Consider the following 18,502-nt stretch of genomic DNA (forward strand, 5'->3'; position numbering starts at 1 on the left):
AGTATCATAAAAGTATTACTACTTGCTAGAGCCAAAGGAAAAAAGCCTGCACAAGCATTACTTGATGTGGCATGATGTCTGTTGAATTGAAATGGGCAGTATCAGATGAGTAGCTGGGTTAGGAAACTCAGTTTTTTGTTATCTTAGCCAATGTTAGTATACCCAGTAATACACGTCAGCAGCTTGAAGAGAAGTTTTAATAGCCATAGTAACAACAAATAATAATAAATGAAGACTAGAAATATAAAACTCAACAAAACCCCACCATAGTTTCTGTGAGCTTAGATAACTAGTAGGAAAACAGGCCTGGTATTAGTTGGATGAGCTTCCTAAATGGTGCTAGAGGGATACCATAGCTGTCTCCTGACGCTCTCCATCCAGCTTGTTTACTTGTGGTGTTTTCCTCTCTGCATCTGATCTGTTTACAGAATATGTATTCTGAAATGGAATGCATACTCTTCACACTTTGAGAGAAAAGGTATCTACATCTCAGAAACTGCCACTATAGTGGACACCATTGTTAGCATTAGGAACAGAGAGGAGAATGATCGAATAAATAATTATGGAGACTTAATTGACCTCTTACACTAAGAGGTAGATCTCTTCAGAGGAGAGTTGAGGCACATTGGTGGAGCAGCACTGGTAGATTTTTTCCATGCTGTCTGTATGTATGTTTTGGATAAAAAGGTCTCCAGAGCTTTCAGTTCTTTACCTTTCATGAATTTGCTAAAGGTTCTGTGGCTTTATTATCCTTTTAACAGAACATTATAGGAAAGGGTAACAGTACTACTAGAATGTTGAAGATTTGATGGTCTTAAAATGAACTGCATATGTCTATGCATGGCCACTGTATAAGATTATGGAAAGTTTCTTAAATAAAAGTAACGTATTTTAAATTGAATTAGCATAATGTTTTTAGTGATGGCCAGAAGCAGCTGAAGCAGAGCTTTCTCCAAACTGTTTCTGAATATGCTGGACAGCACAGGTCCCAGTAGAGATCCTTAAGGAACCCTGCTATTTACTGCTGTCTATTGTGAAAACTGTCCATTTATTCTTACCCTTGTTTCCTATCTTTTAACCAGTTACTGATCCATGAGAGGACCTTCCCTGTTATCCCATGACTGCTTACTTTGCAAAAGAGCCTTTGGTGAGGGACCTTGTCAAAGGCTTTCTGAAAGTCTTGGTACACTATATCAACTGGATCACTCATGTCCACATGCTTGTTGATTCCCCTCAAAGAATTCTAATAAGTTGGGGAGGCATGATTTTCCTTTACGAAAGCCATGTTGATGCTCCCTGACATATTGTGTTCATCTGTGTGTCTGATCATTCTGTTCTTTACTCTGGTTTCAACCAGTTTGCTCAGTACTGAAGTTAGGCTCACCAGGCTGTAATTGCCAGGATTTGCCTCTGGAGCCTTTTTAAAAAAAAAAAATCAGCATTACATTCGCTACCCTCCAAATCGTCTGGTACAGAGGCTGATTTAAGCGATAGGTTACATACCACAGTTGTTAGTTCTGCAATTTCATATTAGAGTTCCTTCAGAACTCTTGGATGAATACCATCTGGTTCTGTTGACTTATTACTGTTCATTGTATCAATTTGTTCCAATACCTCCTCTATTGACACCTCAATTTGGGATGGTTACTCAGATTTGTCACCTAAGAAGAATGGCTCTCCTCCACAGCCTCTGCCATGAAGACTGATGCAGATAATTTATTTATCTTCTCTGTGATGGCCTCATGTTCCCAGATTGCTCCTTTAACACCTGGATCTGTCCAGTGACCCAACTAACTGTTCGGCAGCCTCCCTGTTTCTGATGGACTTAAACATGTTTTTGCTCTTCGTTTTTGTGTTTTTTCCCTAGTTGCTTTGAAATTCTTTCTTGGCCTGCCTGCCTTATGCTTTTGATTTGCCGGAGTTTATGCTCCTTTCTATACATCCCACACTAAGATTTCGCTTCTAGTTTTTAAAGGATGCCCTTTTCCCACTAGCCACCTCTTTTACTCTGCTGTTCAGTCACAGTGTCTTGTGTTTTTTTTGGTCCTCTTACGTTGTGTTTTTTTTTTTTTTTTTTTTAATTTGGGATATACATTTGGTTTGAACCTCTATTATGGTGTTTTAAATAGTTTCCATGCATCTTACAGGCATTTCACTCTTATGGCTAACCCTTTTAATTTTCATTTAACTAGCTTCCTCATTTTTGTAATGTTCCCGTTTTTGAAGGTAAATGCTGCTGTGGTGGGTTTCTTTGGCATTTCCCCCTCTACAATGATGTTAAAATTTCGTTATGTTATGATCAACTATTACCGAGTGGTTCAGCTATATTTTCTTCTTGGACCAGATCCTGTGCTCCACTTCGGACTAAATCAAGATTTGCCTCTCCCTGTGTGTGTGTTCAAGCTGTTCCACAAAGCAGCCATTTAAGGGTCTAATAATTTTATCTCTGCATCCCTTCCTGAAGTGACACATACCCAGTCAATATAAGGATAGTTGAAATCCCCCATCATTATTGGTTTTCTGCCTTTGTAGCCTCTCTAATTTCCCTGAGCATTTCATGCTCCGTCACCATCCTGGCCAGGTGGTCGGTAAAATATTCCTAGCGCTATACTTTTATTGTTCAAGCATGGAATTTCTGTCCATAGAGATACTGTGATAGTTTGATTCGGTTAAGATTTTTGTTTTATTTGACTCTATGCTTTCTTTCACATATAGTGCCACTCCTCCACTAGTGTGACCTTACTGTGTATTTCTGTATATTTGGTACCCTGGTATTATGGTGTCCCCTGGATGTTCCTTATCCCATCAAGTTTCCGCAAGGCCTATTATTTCAATATCCTCATTTAATGCCAGGCACTCTAGTTCACCCAGCTTAGTATTTAGACTCCTAGTATTTGTATGTAAGCATTTGGTCAAGATTCAGTGGCTTGACTTCATGTGTCATACCTAAATGGGACTCTTACTTTTGACTGTTCCTCATTAGCTCCTACTTCTACTTAACCAAGTTATTTTCTGTCCTCTGTAGTAGGATATTGAGTCTTCCTTTAATATATTCATCAGTTGGGGATTGGTTCTGCTTTGAGCAGGGGGTTGGACTAGATGACCTCCTGAGGTCTCTTCCAACCCTAATCTTCTGTGATTCTATGATCCCTGAGGGATGTCTCCGCCTGAAGTGTGGGCTCCTCTGTAGCTGTTGGCTGTCCCCCAGCTTGGGATGAAATTCCCTCCCCGCTAGGCTTACCTACTTCCCATATAATTCTTCTGCAGAGTCCAGAAGTTCTATCAGCTCTCCTGATGTGCCTTCTGCTCCCTGACTTGTGCACTCTTTTGCACATTGGGCTCCGGGCTGCCTTTGACCACAGAAGCCCTGAAGAAGGGTGGTATTATCTGAATGCCATAGTACCTGCCTGATCTGCTAAAATTCTGAATGATTTCTGGGAAGTGAGGTGGAGGGAGGAAGTGCAGGGTAAGAAAAGTTGTGGGAGGTGAAAGAATATCCTCAATATTGGGTTCAGTGCCTGAAAATGTTGATGCTTATCAGAGTCAAATCTACTAAGGTTTGACCAAGGTTAACTATACTGCAAAAATCCTTTGTGTATTAGAAGTTGCCCCCCCCAAAAAACAAAACAAAAAAAAACGTTTTCGTATTCAGCAATCCAGAAAGCAGCAGCGGTACCACTTCTAGCCCTTCTCATCTTCAGTTACAAGTCCAAAAGCCAGCCAAATGGTTTCTCCATATATTACAACAGACATTTAGATTAGGGAAAAAATAGATAAACCATAATAATGAAAAACACAGGTACAGAAGCAGATAGTTTCATATGACAGGGAAATTCAAATGGACTGTTCTTGCTCCAGAACATAGCAAAGGCTGCTAGTTAAGCTGGTTTGGGATTCACACAAGTGTAAATCATACCTTGACTCAGTGGTTTCCAAAAGCCTTCAGTGTGGCTGAACTGATTTAGTGGGGGCATGAGGGGAAGGGGAAGGAAGCAGGCTGCCTGCTGGAAGCTCATGCAGGAGTGGTGGCTCTTCCAGAGCTCCCTGCATTCTAGCATGGCCGAAGAGGGGTAAGGTGAATATGCAGCCCTGGCAGACAAACCCTGTCAAGGAGGCAGCTGCATCGGCCACAGAGACTACTCTAGGCTTGAGGGTGTAGTCGTGGCCATGGACAGACTCCTAGAGAAGGACTTTTTTCTCCCAGTGAGCACGCTGCATGGACCCCGCATATACTTGCTGTGTATAGGCTTTAGGGCTTGACCCACAGTGCGACACTAGAAACAACAAAAGAAAAACTATTAATACACTAAGGCCCCAGTCTTGTGAAGGCTTAACGTGTCATTTTACATGCCTGAATAGTGCCATTGAGTGGGACCATTCATGAACCTGAAGTGACACAGGTGTTTAAGTCTCTGTCGGATGAGAGCCTAATGTGGCAGTTTTTTCTAATCTTGTTTATGTTGCAGAAGTCTCTCAGTTTGTAAAACCGTGACAGTAAATAAATCAGTAATTGTGGTGGATACCTTATACACCTGATCAGGCAAACCTAAAATAAACATTGCAAATAAATTGCATTCAGCATAAGGTACTAATATCTCTGTTTTATGTCCCACAGAAGCACCTTGTGCTACTCCACTGATCTGTAGCTTTGGAAGGCCTGTTGATCTAGAAAAAGATGACTACCAGAAGGTTGTATGCAACAATGAACATTGTCCCTACAGCACCTGGATGCACCTTCAGTGTTTTTATGAGTGGGAAAGCAGCATTCTTGTTCAGTTTAACTGCATTGGCAGAGCAAGGAGTTGGAACGAAAAGCAGTGTCGTCAAAACATGTGGACAAAAAAGGGATATGATCTTGCTTTTCGCTTTTGCTCCTGCCGATGTGGGCAGGGTCACTTAAAGAAAGACACGGACTGGTACCAAGTGAAGCGAATGCAGGATGAGAAGAAGAAAAAGTCTGTGTCAGAGAAGAGTACAGGCAGGTCCATGGCAGAATCTGTGGAAGATGCTAAAAAGTGCAGGCCTGTCAACAAGCCACAAAAAGGTTTCAATCATGATATCCAGCGAAGGCATTCGATGGACAGGCAGAACTCTCAAGAGAAAGGCATAATTAGTGGGAGCTATGCAGTTCGTTCTCCCTGTGGCTCTCCTGGCCAGTCCCCTCCTACAGGCTACTCTATTCTTGCCCCCGCACATTTTAGCGGCCCTCGTTCTTCACGATACTTAGGAGAATTTTTAAAGAATGCCATTCACTTAGAACCTCATAAAAAGAACATGACTGGTGGTGGCATGTTCAGGCATGCCCATTTTGATTACGGGGCATCTGGATTGCAAGTGCATAGATCAGGACATTTTGATGCCCCTGTGCAATTTTTGAGAAGGCTTGACCTATCTGAGCTACTTACTCATATACCGAGGCATAAATTGAATACTTTCCATGTACGGATGGAAGACGATGCCCAAGTGGGTCAAGGGGAGGACCTACGGAAATTTATTCTTGCAGCACTTAGTGCCAGCCATAGGAATGTTGTAAACTGTGCGCTGTGCCACAGGGCACTGCCCGTATTTGAACAGTTTCCACTAGTGGATGGAACCCTGTTTCTTAGTCCATCGAGACACGATGAAATTGAATATGATGTTCCCTGTCACCTTCAAGGTACAGGTTGTCTTGTCAGTTGTGTTGGGTCTCTTTAAAATGATTGAACTGCTTTTTGTGCATTTCATTTTAGATTTTCATCCCCATGCAGCAAGTGCTTTTGTAAAGCCTAAATTCATTTCCAGTTTATCGTTGGGTCAAATCGAAGTAATAAAGTTTGGTATAAGTATGCTCATTAAACAGGGATATGTAGTATAGGCTGGGAGGTGTAAACATTGACATACCTTGCTATTAGTTCTACAACAAAGGGACTTTCCTTCAGGGTTCCAGGTACAGCAAGTAATGGTTTTCCAGCCACTCTGTGTTGCACTGCACGTGCACTGCCTTATTTCCTGAGAGTTTTACAGTAAGTCATGCATTGTCTCAAAATTAAATTTCCTGTTGCAGCCTAGATTAGGGGTTGAAATTAGACATCTACCAGAGGAACCGGTCATGCCACTTTGTGGCTGGATAGCTTGCTGGGGGCCAGTTTGGTTTAAATTAAAAAAAAAAAAAAAAAAAAAAAAAAAGCCCAACAACCAGTAAGTTATTTTGTGGTGAGAAAGAGGGGGATGGGCTAGCATAATATGGAGGACTAAGAAGGCTATGTTTTGCTACCTCTAACTGCGCACACGCACGCGCGCGATCTTGGGAATTGACCAAAGAAGGGGGGGCAACAATCTGTGCAAGACAAGTGTCAACAGAATTATTACTACTTTGGTCGACACAGCAGGGATTACTTTGAGAATTTAATGGAAAAAGCAAGAAAGTGGGAGTAAGACAACCCCATAAAGCAGGTATTTTTAAGATGTATTTTTTTTCCTGTTCGTGAAGTTTGTTATATCCCATACATGGTCATAGTACCCATGAAATAAGCTTACTTGATGTAACAAACAATGGTATAAATACTACATTGCACTAAGTCACTAAGCTCTGTCCATGCTAACAGTATTGTTTCCGTAATACCTAATGTACTGCAAAAGGAAAAAAAGTGACAAAGAGCAAATGATCTAAGATAAATATGTAGTGATATGGGGCAAGAGTGTTTGTTCCTTTTTTGGAGGAGATGTGCATAATGTACTCATGGTTTTTGCCAAATTTAATCAATACTTTCGCAACAATTAAAATGTCACATGTCAATTTAACACTTGTCAAAAATAATCAGAAACTCTTCTTAACATGACTTATTACTTACATGTATTTCATTTACTTCCTAACTTTTAGTAGATTTATGTAAACCTGTGAAATACTAGATCCAAGGAGATTGTCTAAATTGTTGAAGTTTACTTTCCTTTGTCTTAAATAGAATGATTTGTTACAAGAAGATTACATTTAATCTTCTTAGTGCACATTTTAACATACAAAGTTAAACTGTGAATCTCTGTTCTAGGACACTGTTTCCCTCCTGAGTTAAACAAATTATTTCTTTATTTCAGTGAGCGATTTAGCCATCAAGCCATTTAACTAGGAATCTCAAAATTAATGGTGGTGAAGATGAAATATTTCTGTGTGTGCAGAAGCTATGAATACTGTAAAGTACATTTAAAGCTGTCTTCTATAAAAAAAGTTATTAATTTTGGTACACAGTAAAAGATTTCTAATGCATGGAATTATGTCGAAGATTACATTTCCAGATATTCACCTGAGCAACAGATCTTGATGTATTTGTACTCTAGGAGTATTGTAAGGCAGGGTCTGAGTAATAAAACTCCCATAATAAACTACTTTTTGAAGATTGTAAAATTTTGCTTAAAAACTCATAAATTTTTCTCAGATTGGGAACACTTTTTTACCGGTTTAAAGTTACAGGAGTGCAAAAATAATTGGAAGCTTTATTGGAAGGCTTTATTCTCCACTCAATTTCTCTAAAAGGTTTGCTTAAAAAAAAAAAAAAACTTGTTTAAAATCTCTGATATAGACTAACTGTACTTGTTGGCTTCCAGACATTTTCTGTATTTTGAGATTTTTCCAAAGCAGCTGCTAGATTCATGAATTCATTACTTTGATTAAGAAATTGTACATTCAACACTTTAATTCATAAGTGCCTGTTTCCTGAAAATCACAACACACCTCTTTTGTAGATGGTATTTGTAGTTGAATATTAGATCATAACTTTCTTGCATACCAGTAATGCAAAATATCAGGAGGTGATTTTTGTATTACAGTATGATGTACATAGTCAAATAGCCAGTGCTCAGTTCAATAACACGGGGATGAGCCCAGATCAAAATACTGGATCCCAAAACTTGTGTAAAGCTTTTTGTATTATCATCTGAATTTTGTATCTTGGGGTAAGTCTCCACTGATAAGTCTGTTCATGGTTTTTATAAAGTAAATATTCAATCTTGAAGTCTGAACTGTCTGACAGCTATGGAAGTCAGTGTAATTTACCCAACTCTTGACAATTCACCCCTGCGTAGGAAGTCTCTGATTAAATATGATGGAGAGAGAGAGTTATTTTAACACTTCACACTGGAATTGAAAGTGTCTAATATACTATATGGTATTTTGAAGTATGTATAGAGATCTGAAAAAGTAATATGCATTAAAGCATCATTTGCTCATGTCTTCAATACACATGCCTTAAAGTGTACTGCCAAGCAAAACCAAGAGTTGCAGTTTTGCTCTTTTCTGCTTTTTTATGGTTTCTCACATTAGGAATGACACGTCATTATTTCCTTCTCTTTGCTGGAAAATCTTGGCAAGACATTTGGCAGACTTGAATATAATTGTCAAACCAGACTAGCAAGTGAGCTGCAACTCTTCCTCCTTGAGGTGGGAATTGAGAGTGGATGAATTATTGGAGTTGGAGGGTCAGTTTGGTGTGACATCACTTTCCAGGTCCTCAAAGTATTTTGCCAAAGTCCTCCAGCAAAGAGAAAATTGAGGATCTGATATCCCACTTTTTTTTTAAACAAAGTGGGACCTTTTGCCCCTTTAGAAAACATTTTGGGCATGTCTATAAAGTAGCATTCTGTACTTTGTCATTCTCTTTCTTAAAAAAATATTATTTGTATAATGACAAAATGGCACATTACAGGAAATGTCTGCTTAAAACTTTTGGATAATGTCTCCTTTCCTTAAGAAATGTGTTTCCTGTCCACAGGAAGGCTTATGCACCTCTATGCTGTTTGTGTCGACTGCTTAGAAGGGGTTCACAAAATTATCTGCATTAAGTGCAAGTCCCGATGGGATGGAAGCTGGCATCAACTGGGAACCATGTATACCTATGATATTCTGGCAGCCTCTCCCTGTTGTCAGGTTAGTATTATGCATAATAAGGTGAAGCTCCAACTGAGGGTAAACAAAGCAAAAGTTTTTGTGTCTATTTTCCCTCCTTCCTCCTGAAATCCCCTAGTTTAAGAGCACAAACCAGCATCACATACCGGAGGCCAGACTAGATGATCTAATGGTCCCCTTCTTGTCTTAAAATCTATGAAATTTTCATGCGCAGGGGTCTGCAGGAACAGGAGGTTTAAAAAAAAATTAGACACAAACTAATGTAAACCATTGGTGCAGGGGCTAGAATGAAGATGCATTTAAGAATAATTTAAAATGCATTAAACCTTGATGCTTAGATTGGATAATCACAACAAAATATCTCATGCAAATCAAGCTTTTGCATCACAATTCATTCTGGGATTATAGCAATGTAGTAGCAAAACTGCAATTACTGTTAAAATAGCACTTTTATTCAAGGTCAGTTGTTTTGAACTATGGCTGTTTTATCAAGGGGTAGTCCTGGTGAAAAGGCAAAAGTAATGGAAACGCTTAGATTTTCTGTGCTCAAAGAATTCCCCTTTCTCTTTTATCTTCAGAATGAGTATAGTGAAGTTATCCTGCAAATCTTCAAATTTTGAAGAAACTTGGTTTTGACTTGACTGTAGTCCAGTTTATACCTTAGATGGAGAAAATCTCATGGAGAGGACAGAATGCTCAGAATCTTGCTGTGTGGAGGTGCAGTTGCTGCAGATTAACGTGTGGTTAAGTGATTTGATGGACTGGAGATGCTCAACACCTTGCAGCAGTGGACAATAGTTCATAAAATGTTAATTTCTGGTGTAACGCTCAAATGATGATCCAGTAGAGGTATAAGAGTATGTCTACGCTGGAAACTTCAAAGCGCTGCTGCGAGAACGCTCCCACAGCAGCGCTGTGAAGTGCGAGTGTGGTCACACGCTGGCAGAGCCCTCTCAGCACTCCTGGTAATCCACCTCCACGAGGGGATTAGCTCTCAGCGCTTGGAGCCTGTCTACACTAGCGCTTTAAAGCGTTCAGACTTGCTGCGCTCAGATTTTTCACACCCCATGAGCCAGCAAGTTAGAGCGCTGTAAAATATAAGTGTAGCCAAGCCCAAAGTGATACTCCATTGATTAATTATAGGAGTCCCACTAAGCAAGTGCTAGGGGAGTGATTGGATTAGTCTGTTCAGCAAATGGCCCGGGGGGGAGGGGAGAAACAGGTTGAGTCAGTTCAATAAGTAGCTCTGTTGTATTCAGATGAATTCCTCACAAATGGGGATAAACCTTCATGCATTGTTTACCCAGTTACCTTTCTTTCCTGGGCAGTGTCTTTGTATTATTACTACTAAGGGCTTGTCTACACTGGCAATTAACAGTGCTGCAACTTTCTTGCTCAGGGCTGTGAAAAAACACCTCCCCCCGAGCGCAACAAGTTGCAGTGCTGTAAAGCACTGGGAGCCGCGTCCCTTGTTGAGGTGGTTTTTTTTGAGCCTCCCAGCGCTGCGACCACACATGTTAAAGTGCTGCCAGTGTAGACTAGCCCTAAGTACCAACAAGTTGCTTCTCTGTAGAAGACACCAGGGAAAGACTGTCCCTGCCCTGGAGACCTTGCAATCAAAGAAACCTTGTCAGAGCGCAAATGTTCATTAGCTCTCATTACTAATGTGTATGTTTAAAATTTAAAAATAAACAATGGTAGGTAATAAGAAGAAGAGAGTTGTTGCTGCTGCTGGAGAAGATGAGTAAACATCAAGCTCTGTAGTTAATTGGCTCCCATAGTAGCAGCTACAATAAAGAGCGCTACCTCACAGTTTTGTGCACTTCTTAAATTGTGAGCCTCTCTTTAAATAGGAAGGTTTTTTTAAACGCAGTATTAAGGCTGACATTTTGATCTTGCAAAAATCAGGCAATTTAGATTGTTTCACACTTTCATCTTAATTCTTGTTCCTTATGTGTGCATATTACAAGAGTCTTAGTTATATGATCAGTGGGCAGTGTGAAAGTACTTGGTAAGCAATTCAATGTAATAGAATACAAAATCATTAGTTTTCATTCACCTAAATTATTAGATATGTTCATCTTTGCTACTGCACCTACAGGTGTGTTGCATGACCGTGTAACAGAAGACCCTATTGTAAAGCATGTGTGCAAAGGGGCAGAGTTAAGATATATTGTGTAAACTAAATCTGAATTGCCTTAAATTGTTTTAACTGAAAAGTAGTATCTGGTACCTTATTCCAAAAAATCTCAGAGCACAACAGTGATGGACAAAGTGAAACTTTGGCCAAGGAGATTATTGCAAATGCATGTTCCATCAAAGAATGCTTTCGAATCTTTAGCTTCTAAGCAGATCAGACACTGGCTTTTAATGTCCTCTCAACCTGAGTTGTACATAAGTGAATTAAGATCTCTTATTGAAGATCATTACTGTTCTTTTGAGATGTGGTTTATGTTCAGAAGCACCCATTAGGCTGTCATGTTAAGGCTCTTGCAGCTCAGACCCTGCCTCCATACCTATCAGCCCCTGTTTCCTCCTACACTCCATCATGGACTCTATTCTCTGCTTATCTTCTCTCCTCCCACTCTTGAGTCTGTTTTTGCACATTCCCTGCTGTGCTTGCAACAGCCTGCTGTTCTGTTTTTGTCAAGTGGCCTGCATTTTTGCACGCCCAAATCTCTCCTTAAGAGTCACATATTTTACCCAGCCGTCTGTTGCTGATGGCTCTGTCTATTCTCACCCTTGCATTTACAGTTTGGTTCTCATCTGTCCAAATAATGTTGACTCCTCAAGGCAAGGTCCTGTCTAATAGGAATTTGTAAAATACTTTGTATACTATATTGCTGTACTGTAGTAATATCTAATTCTTACATAGACTGTTGATGTTTAAATATATTCCATCATGCACAATACTTTAAAAATACCATATCATGATGCTGAAATACCGTAACCTGTAAATCTGTTAATTCATAAAGATTAAAATGCTGATACGCAGGATAGTCAGATTATGTTTAAATATAGGAAGTCTAAACAGCATCACAATAATAGATTTTAACTGTGTAGATTAAGAATTGTATGGCACAGACTTAAAAATTCCTTTTCTTTTTTACTTCAGCATTTAACAACAGCACATAACAGCGATAATGGTGTGAAGGGTTTGAGTTTTATTTTAGGGATTAATAAACACAAAACCAACATATGTATTTACACAGTTGGAAATTCTGCTTGATTGACCAGTCAGAACTGAATTCCTCTCAGTATTAGGAGTCAAAGGTAGCACTATATTTCATTTTCACATAGGATAAATTGTGAGGTTTTTTCCCAATGTCTCAAGTATGAATTCAGAAGTTCATTAATAACATCCATACAGGTAAATATGTACAAAAATATAATGTACTTTTTTGTAGATTTTCTAGAATGTTAATTTACAAAAACTCAGCAGAACTTGCTTATTCCCATACTTTAGCTCATATATCCTAACTATAGCTACTGTATGAAGTGGGAAATCCACCACCATCTATAGAACTTACTAGCATGGACTGTGCTCAGTTGGGATGCCCTGCTTAGATGGTCTCTGACCAAATTAATCATACTATGTTATCTGAACTTTTTCTTGCTTCGGTCATTGCTGTGCTGTACTTAGTCTAAAGATGCTGGCTCACTAAAGAGTTAAGGTAAACACATCATGCCTCAGCAGTTCTCCCCAGCACCCTCCACCCCCAACTGAAATGCAGGGTAAACACAGGGTAAAATTTTCAGAAGTGCCTAAATGATTTAGACACCTCAGTCACTTTTGAAAATAGAATTTAGGCATTCTTGTTAATTTTACCCTTAAATTAGTCCACCAAAAATCTGGAAAGTCATGTGATAATGCAAGCCTGATGAAAAAAATGTACTTGGAAGGAGGAATTGAAGCAACATTTGAAGCCTTATCTAAGGAGCCAGGTTACCATCAGCATGCAGATGGGTTACCTATTTGATTATCACTTTGGGTTCAATATTGCAAGGGGTTTCATTGGGAATTGAAAAGGAGGACTTGTGGCACCTTAGAGACTAACCAATTTATTTGAGCATGAGCTTTCGTGAGCTACAGCTCACTTCATCGGATGCATACTGTGGAAATCGCAGAAGACATTATATACACAGACACCATGAAACAATACCTCCTCCCACCCCACTCTCCTGCTGGTAATAGCTTATCTATTGGGAATTGAGGTGTTCAGTACTTTTGCCAAATCACCTGAAGGCATTCCAGTGAAGGAAGTTGCCATTCCAGTTAAGTAGTGGCCCTTGCCATCAAATCTCATAAGCTATTCTTTCCTAATCAAGCCTGTCCTTAGGAAAGAGAAATGGATTGTGTGAGGTGTATTCTCTTTGTCTGTGGCAAGGGTGGAAGCAAATTGGAGTGTTTCACAGTGTTTTCTGTCTACTTTTTGACAGGCTCGACTGAACTGTAAGCACTGTGGAAAGCCAGTAATAGATGTACGGATTGGGATGCAGTATTTCTCTGAATACAGCAACGTCCAGCAGTGCCCGCACTGTGGAAATCTAGACTACCACTTCGTGAAGCCATTCTCTTCATTTAAAGTTCTGGAGGCTTATTGACGAAAGCTTTGCTTTAGTAATAGCTATTTTATGGGTATTACTACTTTATTAGACACCTTTTTATAGGATCCATTCTGTGACAAAATTAATTTCTTTTCTAACTGAAAGAGCAGCTTCTTTGTGTGTCTATGTACATATAATATTAATATGTATATGCGTGTTACTAAGACCTGGTCCTCCTGAAAAGATTTCAGCAAAGGGTGGAGGCAAGGCAACTAATGCCAAGAATGGGGGAAATTTCAGCTTAAATGGTTTGGTTTTAATTTTTGTATCATCACAGAAGAGCTTAAAGGGGTGGAAAGGTTTTAGAAAACAGGATGAGACCCATTTGGAAATAGAAGATTTTGTGGGCCCACCACCTTTAGGGCTTGGTGAGAGGGGAAATCTTCATGAAGGACCCAATCTTGTTACCACTGAATTCTTTAGGATCTTTACCATTGACTTCAATGGGGGCAGGATTAGACCTAAAAAAAACCTTAAATTATACTAGCTGGTCTGCTTTCAGATTCCCAGAATTGGGTAAACTAAAATATTGTGACGAGTGAATGTAAATCTGTGCCAGAAAATGTAACCTTAAAAACCTTTTTTGGCATGGTGTCTTCCTGCAGCATATATCTGATATGAGTTACCCTCACTGACAGATTGTATGGAGATAGTACTGTTTCCACCAGTGTTGTAGTTTTAGCAGTCAGGTCAATTGTTTATACAAAAACAAGCTTGAGATTTTAATACACTTTATTTAAAGTTATTTGCTTTGCAAATATTTTTAGAACTTTGTTGTGATGCACAGAAGGAACATATAGGAAGATGTGGTGCATTGCAAACCAGTTACGAAGGGGGGTGTGTGTGCACATGTGTGGTGGAGGTTGGAACTTTAGACAGCATGCCTGAGGCTGGTATGACTGACTTGTAAAGAGGATCTTGAAAAATATGATCTGGGCTGAGTCAGATCTGTGAGCACTGTGAGGTATTTGTGCCATATTAGTATGAGAATGCGTCATGACTTTATTTCAAACGAAGTTTAGTACATTTGCTGAAATAGCTATTGCACCTTAGTCTTTCAAAAATATGTAAATCCAGATATTGTCCAATTGATTCTGAGGACTTGGAAACGATGTGTATTTTAAAAAAGTTGAGTGTAATTCCTCTTTACATTCCCACATGTAATAGACTATACCAGATAATGAATTGGTATCAGAGGGGTCGTCGCCATAGAGTTTGCCAATGTTCTCTTTCTTTGTTTCCCTATTTTTCTTCTGTGCAAGAATTTAAAAATAAAAAGTCTATTACTTAACTTAGATTGATCTTGAGGAGTCTTCTTCATAGCACATTCATCACTATGGTGTCTGTTATCACATTAAAAAAAACTAACAGTGTTTAAGTGGTAAGGCACTGTTTATACAACAAAATATGGGTTCCCCCAATTATAATGTTTATTGCAAGTATGAATTTAAAATGGCTTTGATATTCTGCATGTCCTATAAAAGAATGCAAAAAACATACAACCAAAGTGGGCGAGAAACAAAAGAAAACTGGTGACCTACTGTATTGACTGTTTTTTCTACCTGTTTACAAAACAAAACATACACCTGGTACTTAACCTGGGCACAGAGTTCATTTAGTGACTGATTTTGTATTCACAAAGAAAGTCAGTGCATATTTTTCCTTTCTTGAGGCTATGGCTTGGACAACAACACTATAAAGTTTTGTTGGCATAGCTATGTTGGCTCGGAAAATGCTGGAGGGGGAGAATCACACAGACACACAGCTAGCCGACATAGCTATGCTGGCAAAACAACCAGTGTAGACGCTATACCAACAGAAGCGGCCTTCAGGGAGGTGGAATAGCTGCGCTGGCAGGATGTCTTCTTTTGTCCTCGTGCTGCATCTCCAGTAGCGTTCTTTGCTAGCATGACTATGGCTGATGAAGGCTCTGTAGTGTAGACAAGACCACTGTCTTCACTGCAGAGTTTTCTCCTTTCAAGTTAGCCTCACTCGAGTGAGAGAGCCCTCTCTGCAAAATATAACTTGCAGAAAGGTTGTGTTAGCAGCTGATGTGTTATGCTATCTTAAGCTGTAGCCTGAATCCCCTGACAGGCCAGCCAACTTGAGTTAAAAGCATTTGAGTTAAGGGTTTGTGGGTGGATGAGACTAGAGTTATAATTTAAGTTAACTCCTCAGTGAAGACAAGCCCTCAAGACATGTAGACCATATTTTAATACACAGGCGTCACCTGTGCACTCAATGACTAAATATTTAGTTATTTCAAATGATCTAGCATGTGTACCTGAAAGCATTATTAAAATCTCCTTAACTGATTTGATTGTAGATATAGTCTACTGCACCCATCTTTGCATTTTGGTGATCTAAAATCATGTTGCAATGAGAAACTGCTTTAAACATAAGGAGAGGAACAGAGGGCACTTAGATTGCTGTATCATTCAATATTTGGGCCAGATTCTTCTCTGCCTTGAGTCTCGTGTGGTCATTTATACCAGTGCAAAGTTGGTATCAAAGAAAATGAGAATGGTAGCATGCTATACCTGCTTTTCACTCACTTTGCAAAGTGACTATGCAAAGGAGTGGAGAATCAGAGTCTTGGTTTCTTTGGGGCTTTCCTAAATATTCCAGTTAATATGTCTGTCTTTCAATGGCTTAATTTATGTATGACAATCTGTAGCATGAGTACAGGCAAAATATGACTTTGGCCATTTTTAAAAAAGGATAAAGGTATGACACAGACTGTACAAGAAAAGGAGGACTTGTGGCACCTTAGAGACTAACAAATTTATTTGAGCATAAGCTTTCGTGAGCTACAGCTCACTTCATCGGATGCATACAGACTAACACAGCTGCTACTCTGAAAGACTGTACAGTATCTGCAAAGCAGTGCCAAGAACTCAACAAACAGTGTGATGGGATAAAGCATGTTTAAGGTCATCTTGAAAGAAAGCATTCAGAGGACTGTAGGTGCAACTGTGTCCAAGAAAATAAAACAATTTAAGTCTTGAGAAACTTTTTATTTTGCTATTGAATGCATCGATGCTACTGCTTGAAACAATGCCTATTTTCTTATAAAAATACAGCTTTCAGGTGGATGTTAGCATCACATGGGTAAAAAGTATCCTTACTGAAAGCCAACTGAACTATGAAAATATTTCTCTTACCCTCCCCTGCAAAGTAAATTGTCCCTAATTTGTAGAAAATGCTTTTTGTGCTTCTTGATGATAGTGAGAACTGGATCTCAAGTTACGTTACCTAAAGTTGTATTTTGCTTAACATGCCAACTCAGACCTCAGTCTTGCAATCTAATCTGTACAGGCAGACCTTTTTGCCCATGCAGACTTCAGATGGGCTCTGCACATGTGCAAGGATCCAATTACAGGGTTGGGATCCAATGGTGGCTTTTAAAATATACATTAAGAGTTAAACTGGAGACTTAAATTGATTTGCTTTGCATCTTGGTGAAGGGTGGAAAATGTCTTGAGCTCTTAAATGTTTCAACTAGGAAACAATTTGTCTAGTTTAAAAAGCTGGTTGCTTGGAGTGTCTGGCTCAAGTCTTCCTCTCTGTCCCCCTTTTCCTCCACTGTGGTCTGCTTAAAGTGGTGCATGTGAAACTTGCATTCGTAAGCCATAATACAGTCCATTGAATTTTGGAGGCTCATTCTGCTCACTCTATAGGTATGTCACTCATATGCATAGTGAGGACATGTACTCTTTATATCTACAATCTCCAAATGAGCTTTCCAAAGGAGATGTTTGCATTCAGATAGATTTTACATTGCATATATGCAAATTAATTTTTCCATCAATAGGACTTCTAAAACCAGATTTTGGTACATGTAATTAACAAAACAGATAATGTTACATACTAAAATGTATGATATCTTCCAACATGAACTGGGTGAAATTCTTGTTCTATCTGCTGCTACAAAGCCATTTTAAAAAATGCAGTACTTTGTACCCTATTGAGCTAAAAATACAGAATTTGCGTTTGTCTAGTAGTACTTAGCCTATAAAAATTAATTTCTAAGGTGGTTTAATTGGAGGAATAAGTCAATTTCAGTAAATGTATTCCAATGAGAGGGAGACATTTAACCCAGTTTCTTTAGTTATATACTGCTCACTTTACTGTATCAGGTAACCATGGAGAAATACATTGTGATGTCACCATTAAAACCATTTAAAAAACAACAACTTGTCAGTAAAGGTTTCTTTTAGAGACATTTTTAGAATGCACTTTTGCAGAGGGAAGAATATGTATATAGCAAATTAATGTTGATATTAAAATAATTGGTTATGATATTGTTTGTGTGTGGTGTTACAGGATTTTTTTGTTGCAATTTCTCTGTATTAAAAAAAGAAATAAATTCCAAAAAGCTAACTGTGTGAGGTTTTTTTAATGGTTTAAATCATTGTGGTGTGCATTTTGGTCCATTTAGGGAATAATTTAAACTAGCTTTCTCAAAATGTATTAATACTGGACAAAAAGAAAAGGAGGACTTGTGGCACCTTAGAGACTAACAAATTATTTGAGCATAAGCTTTCATGAGCTACAGCTCACTTCATCGGATGCATTCAGTGGGGGGGGGAAAAAAGTCAGTCACTTTTCAGAAATGAGTAGTGGTGGGGAAGCCCTGGAGTATTCAAGGACGTAGTGACATTAATTTTTTGTGACAATATCAATCACTGCATAGTGACTAGAAAGGTAGGTCTACTAAGTGGGAAAGGAGGACATGGAGAAAAGGGGATACATCTCATTGGAAAAGTGGGAGTCCTATTCCTAGGTCAGCTCTCTGGAGCCTAATGCTACAGTATAGCAAAGCCCCTATGTGCTGTATAAACTATTCCATTTACAAGTGAGAATAAATAGCATGCAGCCTTCTAAAGCCTTATTTGTTCCTCCATCTGTTGATGGAACTGCCCCTCTGGTGCATGTCAGGGAAATAGGAAAATCCTGCCCTGCATTGCCAGCCAGAAAGGGTTCTCTGCACTGGGACTGAACACTTTTATCTCTGAA

At 39.1% G+C, this 18,502-nt stretch overlaps 1 protein-coding gene across 3 annotated transcripts in view; it reads left to right on the top strand.

Annotated features, from left to right (window-relative positions):
• HECA (hdc homolog, cell cycle regulator) overlaps nucleotides 1-14,780 on the top strand; it is a 33,069-nt gene extending 18,289 nt beyond the window's left edge. The window contains exons 2-4 of one of the 3 annotated variants that reach the window (XM_037894896.2): nucleotides 4,616-5,656; nucleotides 8,742-8,896; nucleotides 9,454-9,633. In XM_037894896.2, coding sequence (XP_037750824.1) covers nucleotides 4,616-5,656; nucleotides 8,742-8,896; nucleotides 9,454-9,495 — 1,238 coding nt within the window. In that variant the 3' untranslated portion in view covers nucleotides 9,496-9,633. Of the gene's footprint in view, nucleotides 1-4,615; nucleotides 5,657-8,741; nucleotides 8,897-9,453; nucleotides 9,634-12,087; nucleotides 12,178-13,315 lie in introns of those variants that run through there. The other 2 variants (XM_043543053.1, XM_037894895.2) reach the window with 2 other exon arrangements.
• The last annotated feature ends 3,722 nt before the right edge of the window (nucleotides 14,781-18,502 follow it).

This window comes from Chelonia mydas, chromosome 3 (genome assembly GCF_015237465.2).
Source record: "Chelonia mydas isolate rCheMyd1 chromosome 3, rCheMyd1.pri.v2, whole genome shotgun sequence".
Lineage (NCBI taxonomy): Eukaryota > Metazoa > Chordata > Testudines > Cheloniidae > Chelonia > Chelonia mydas.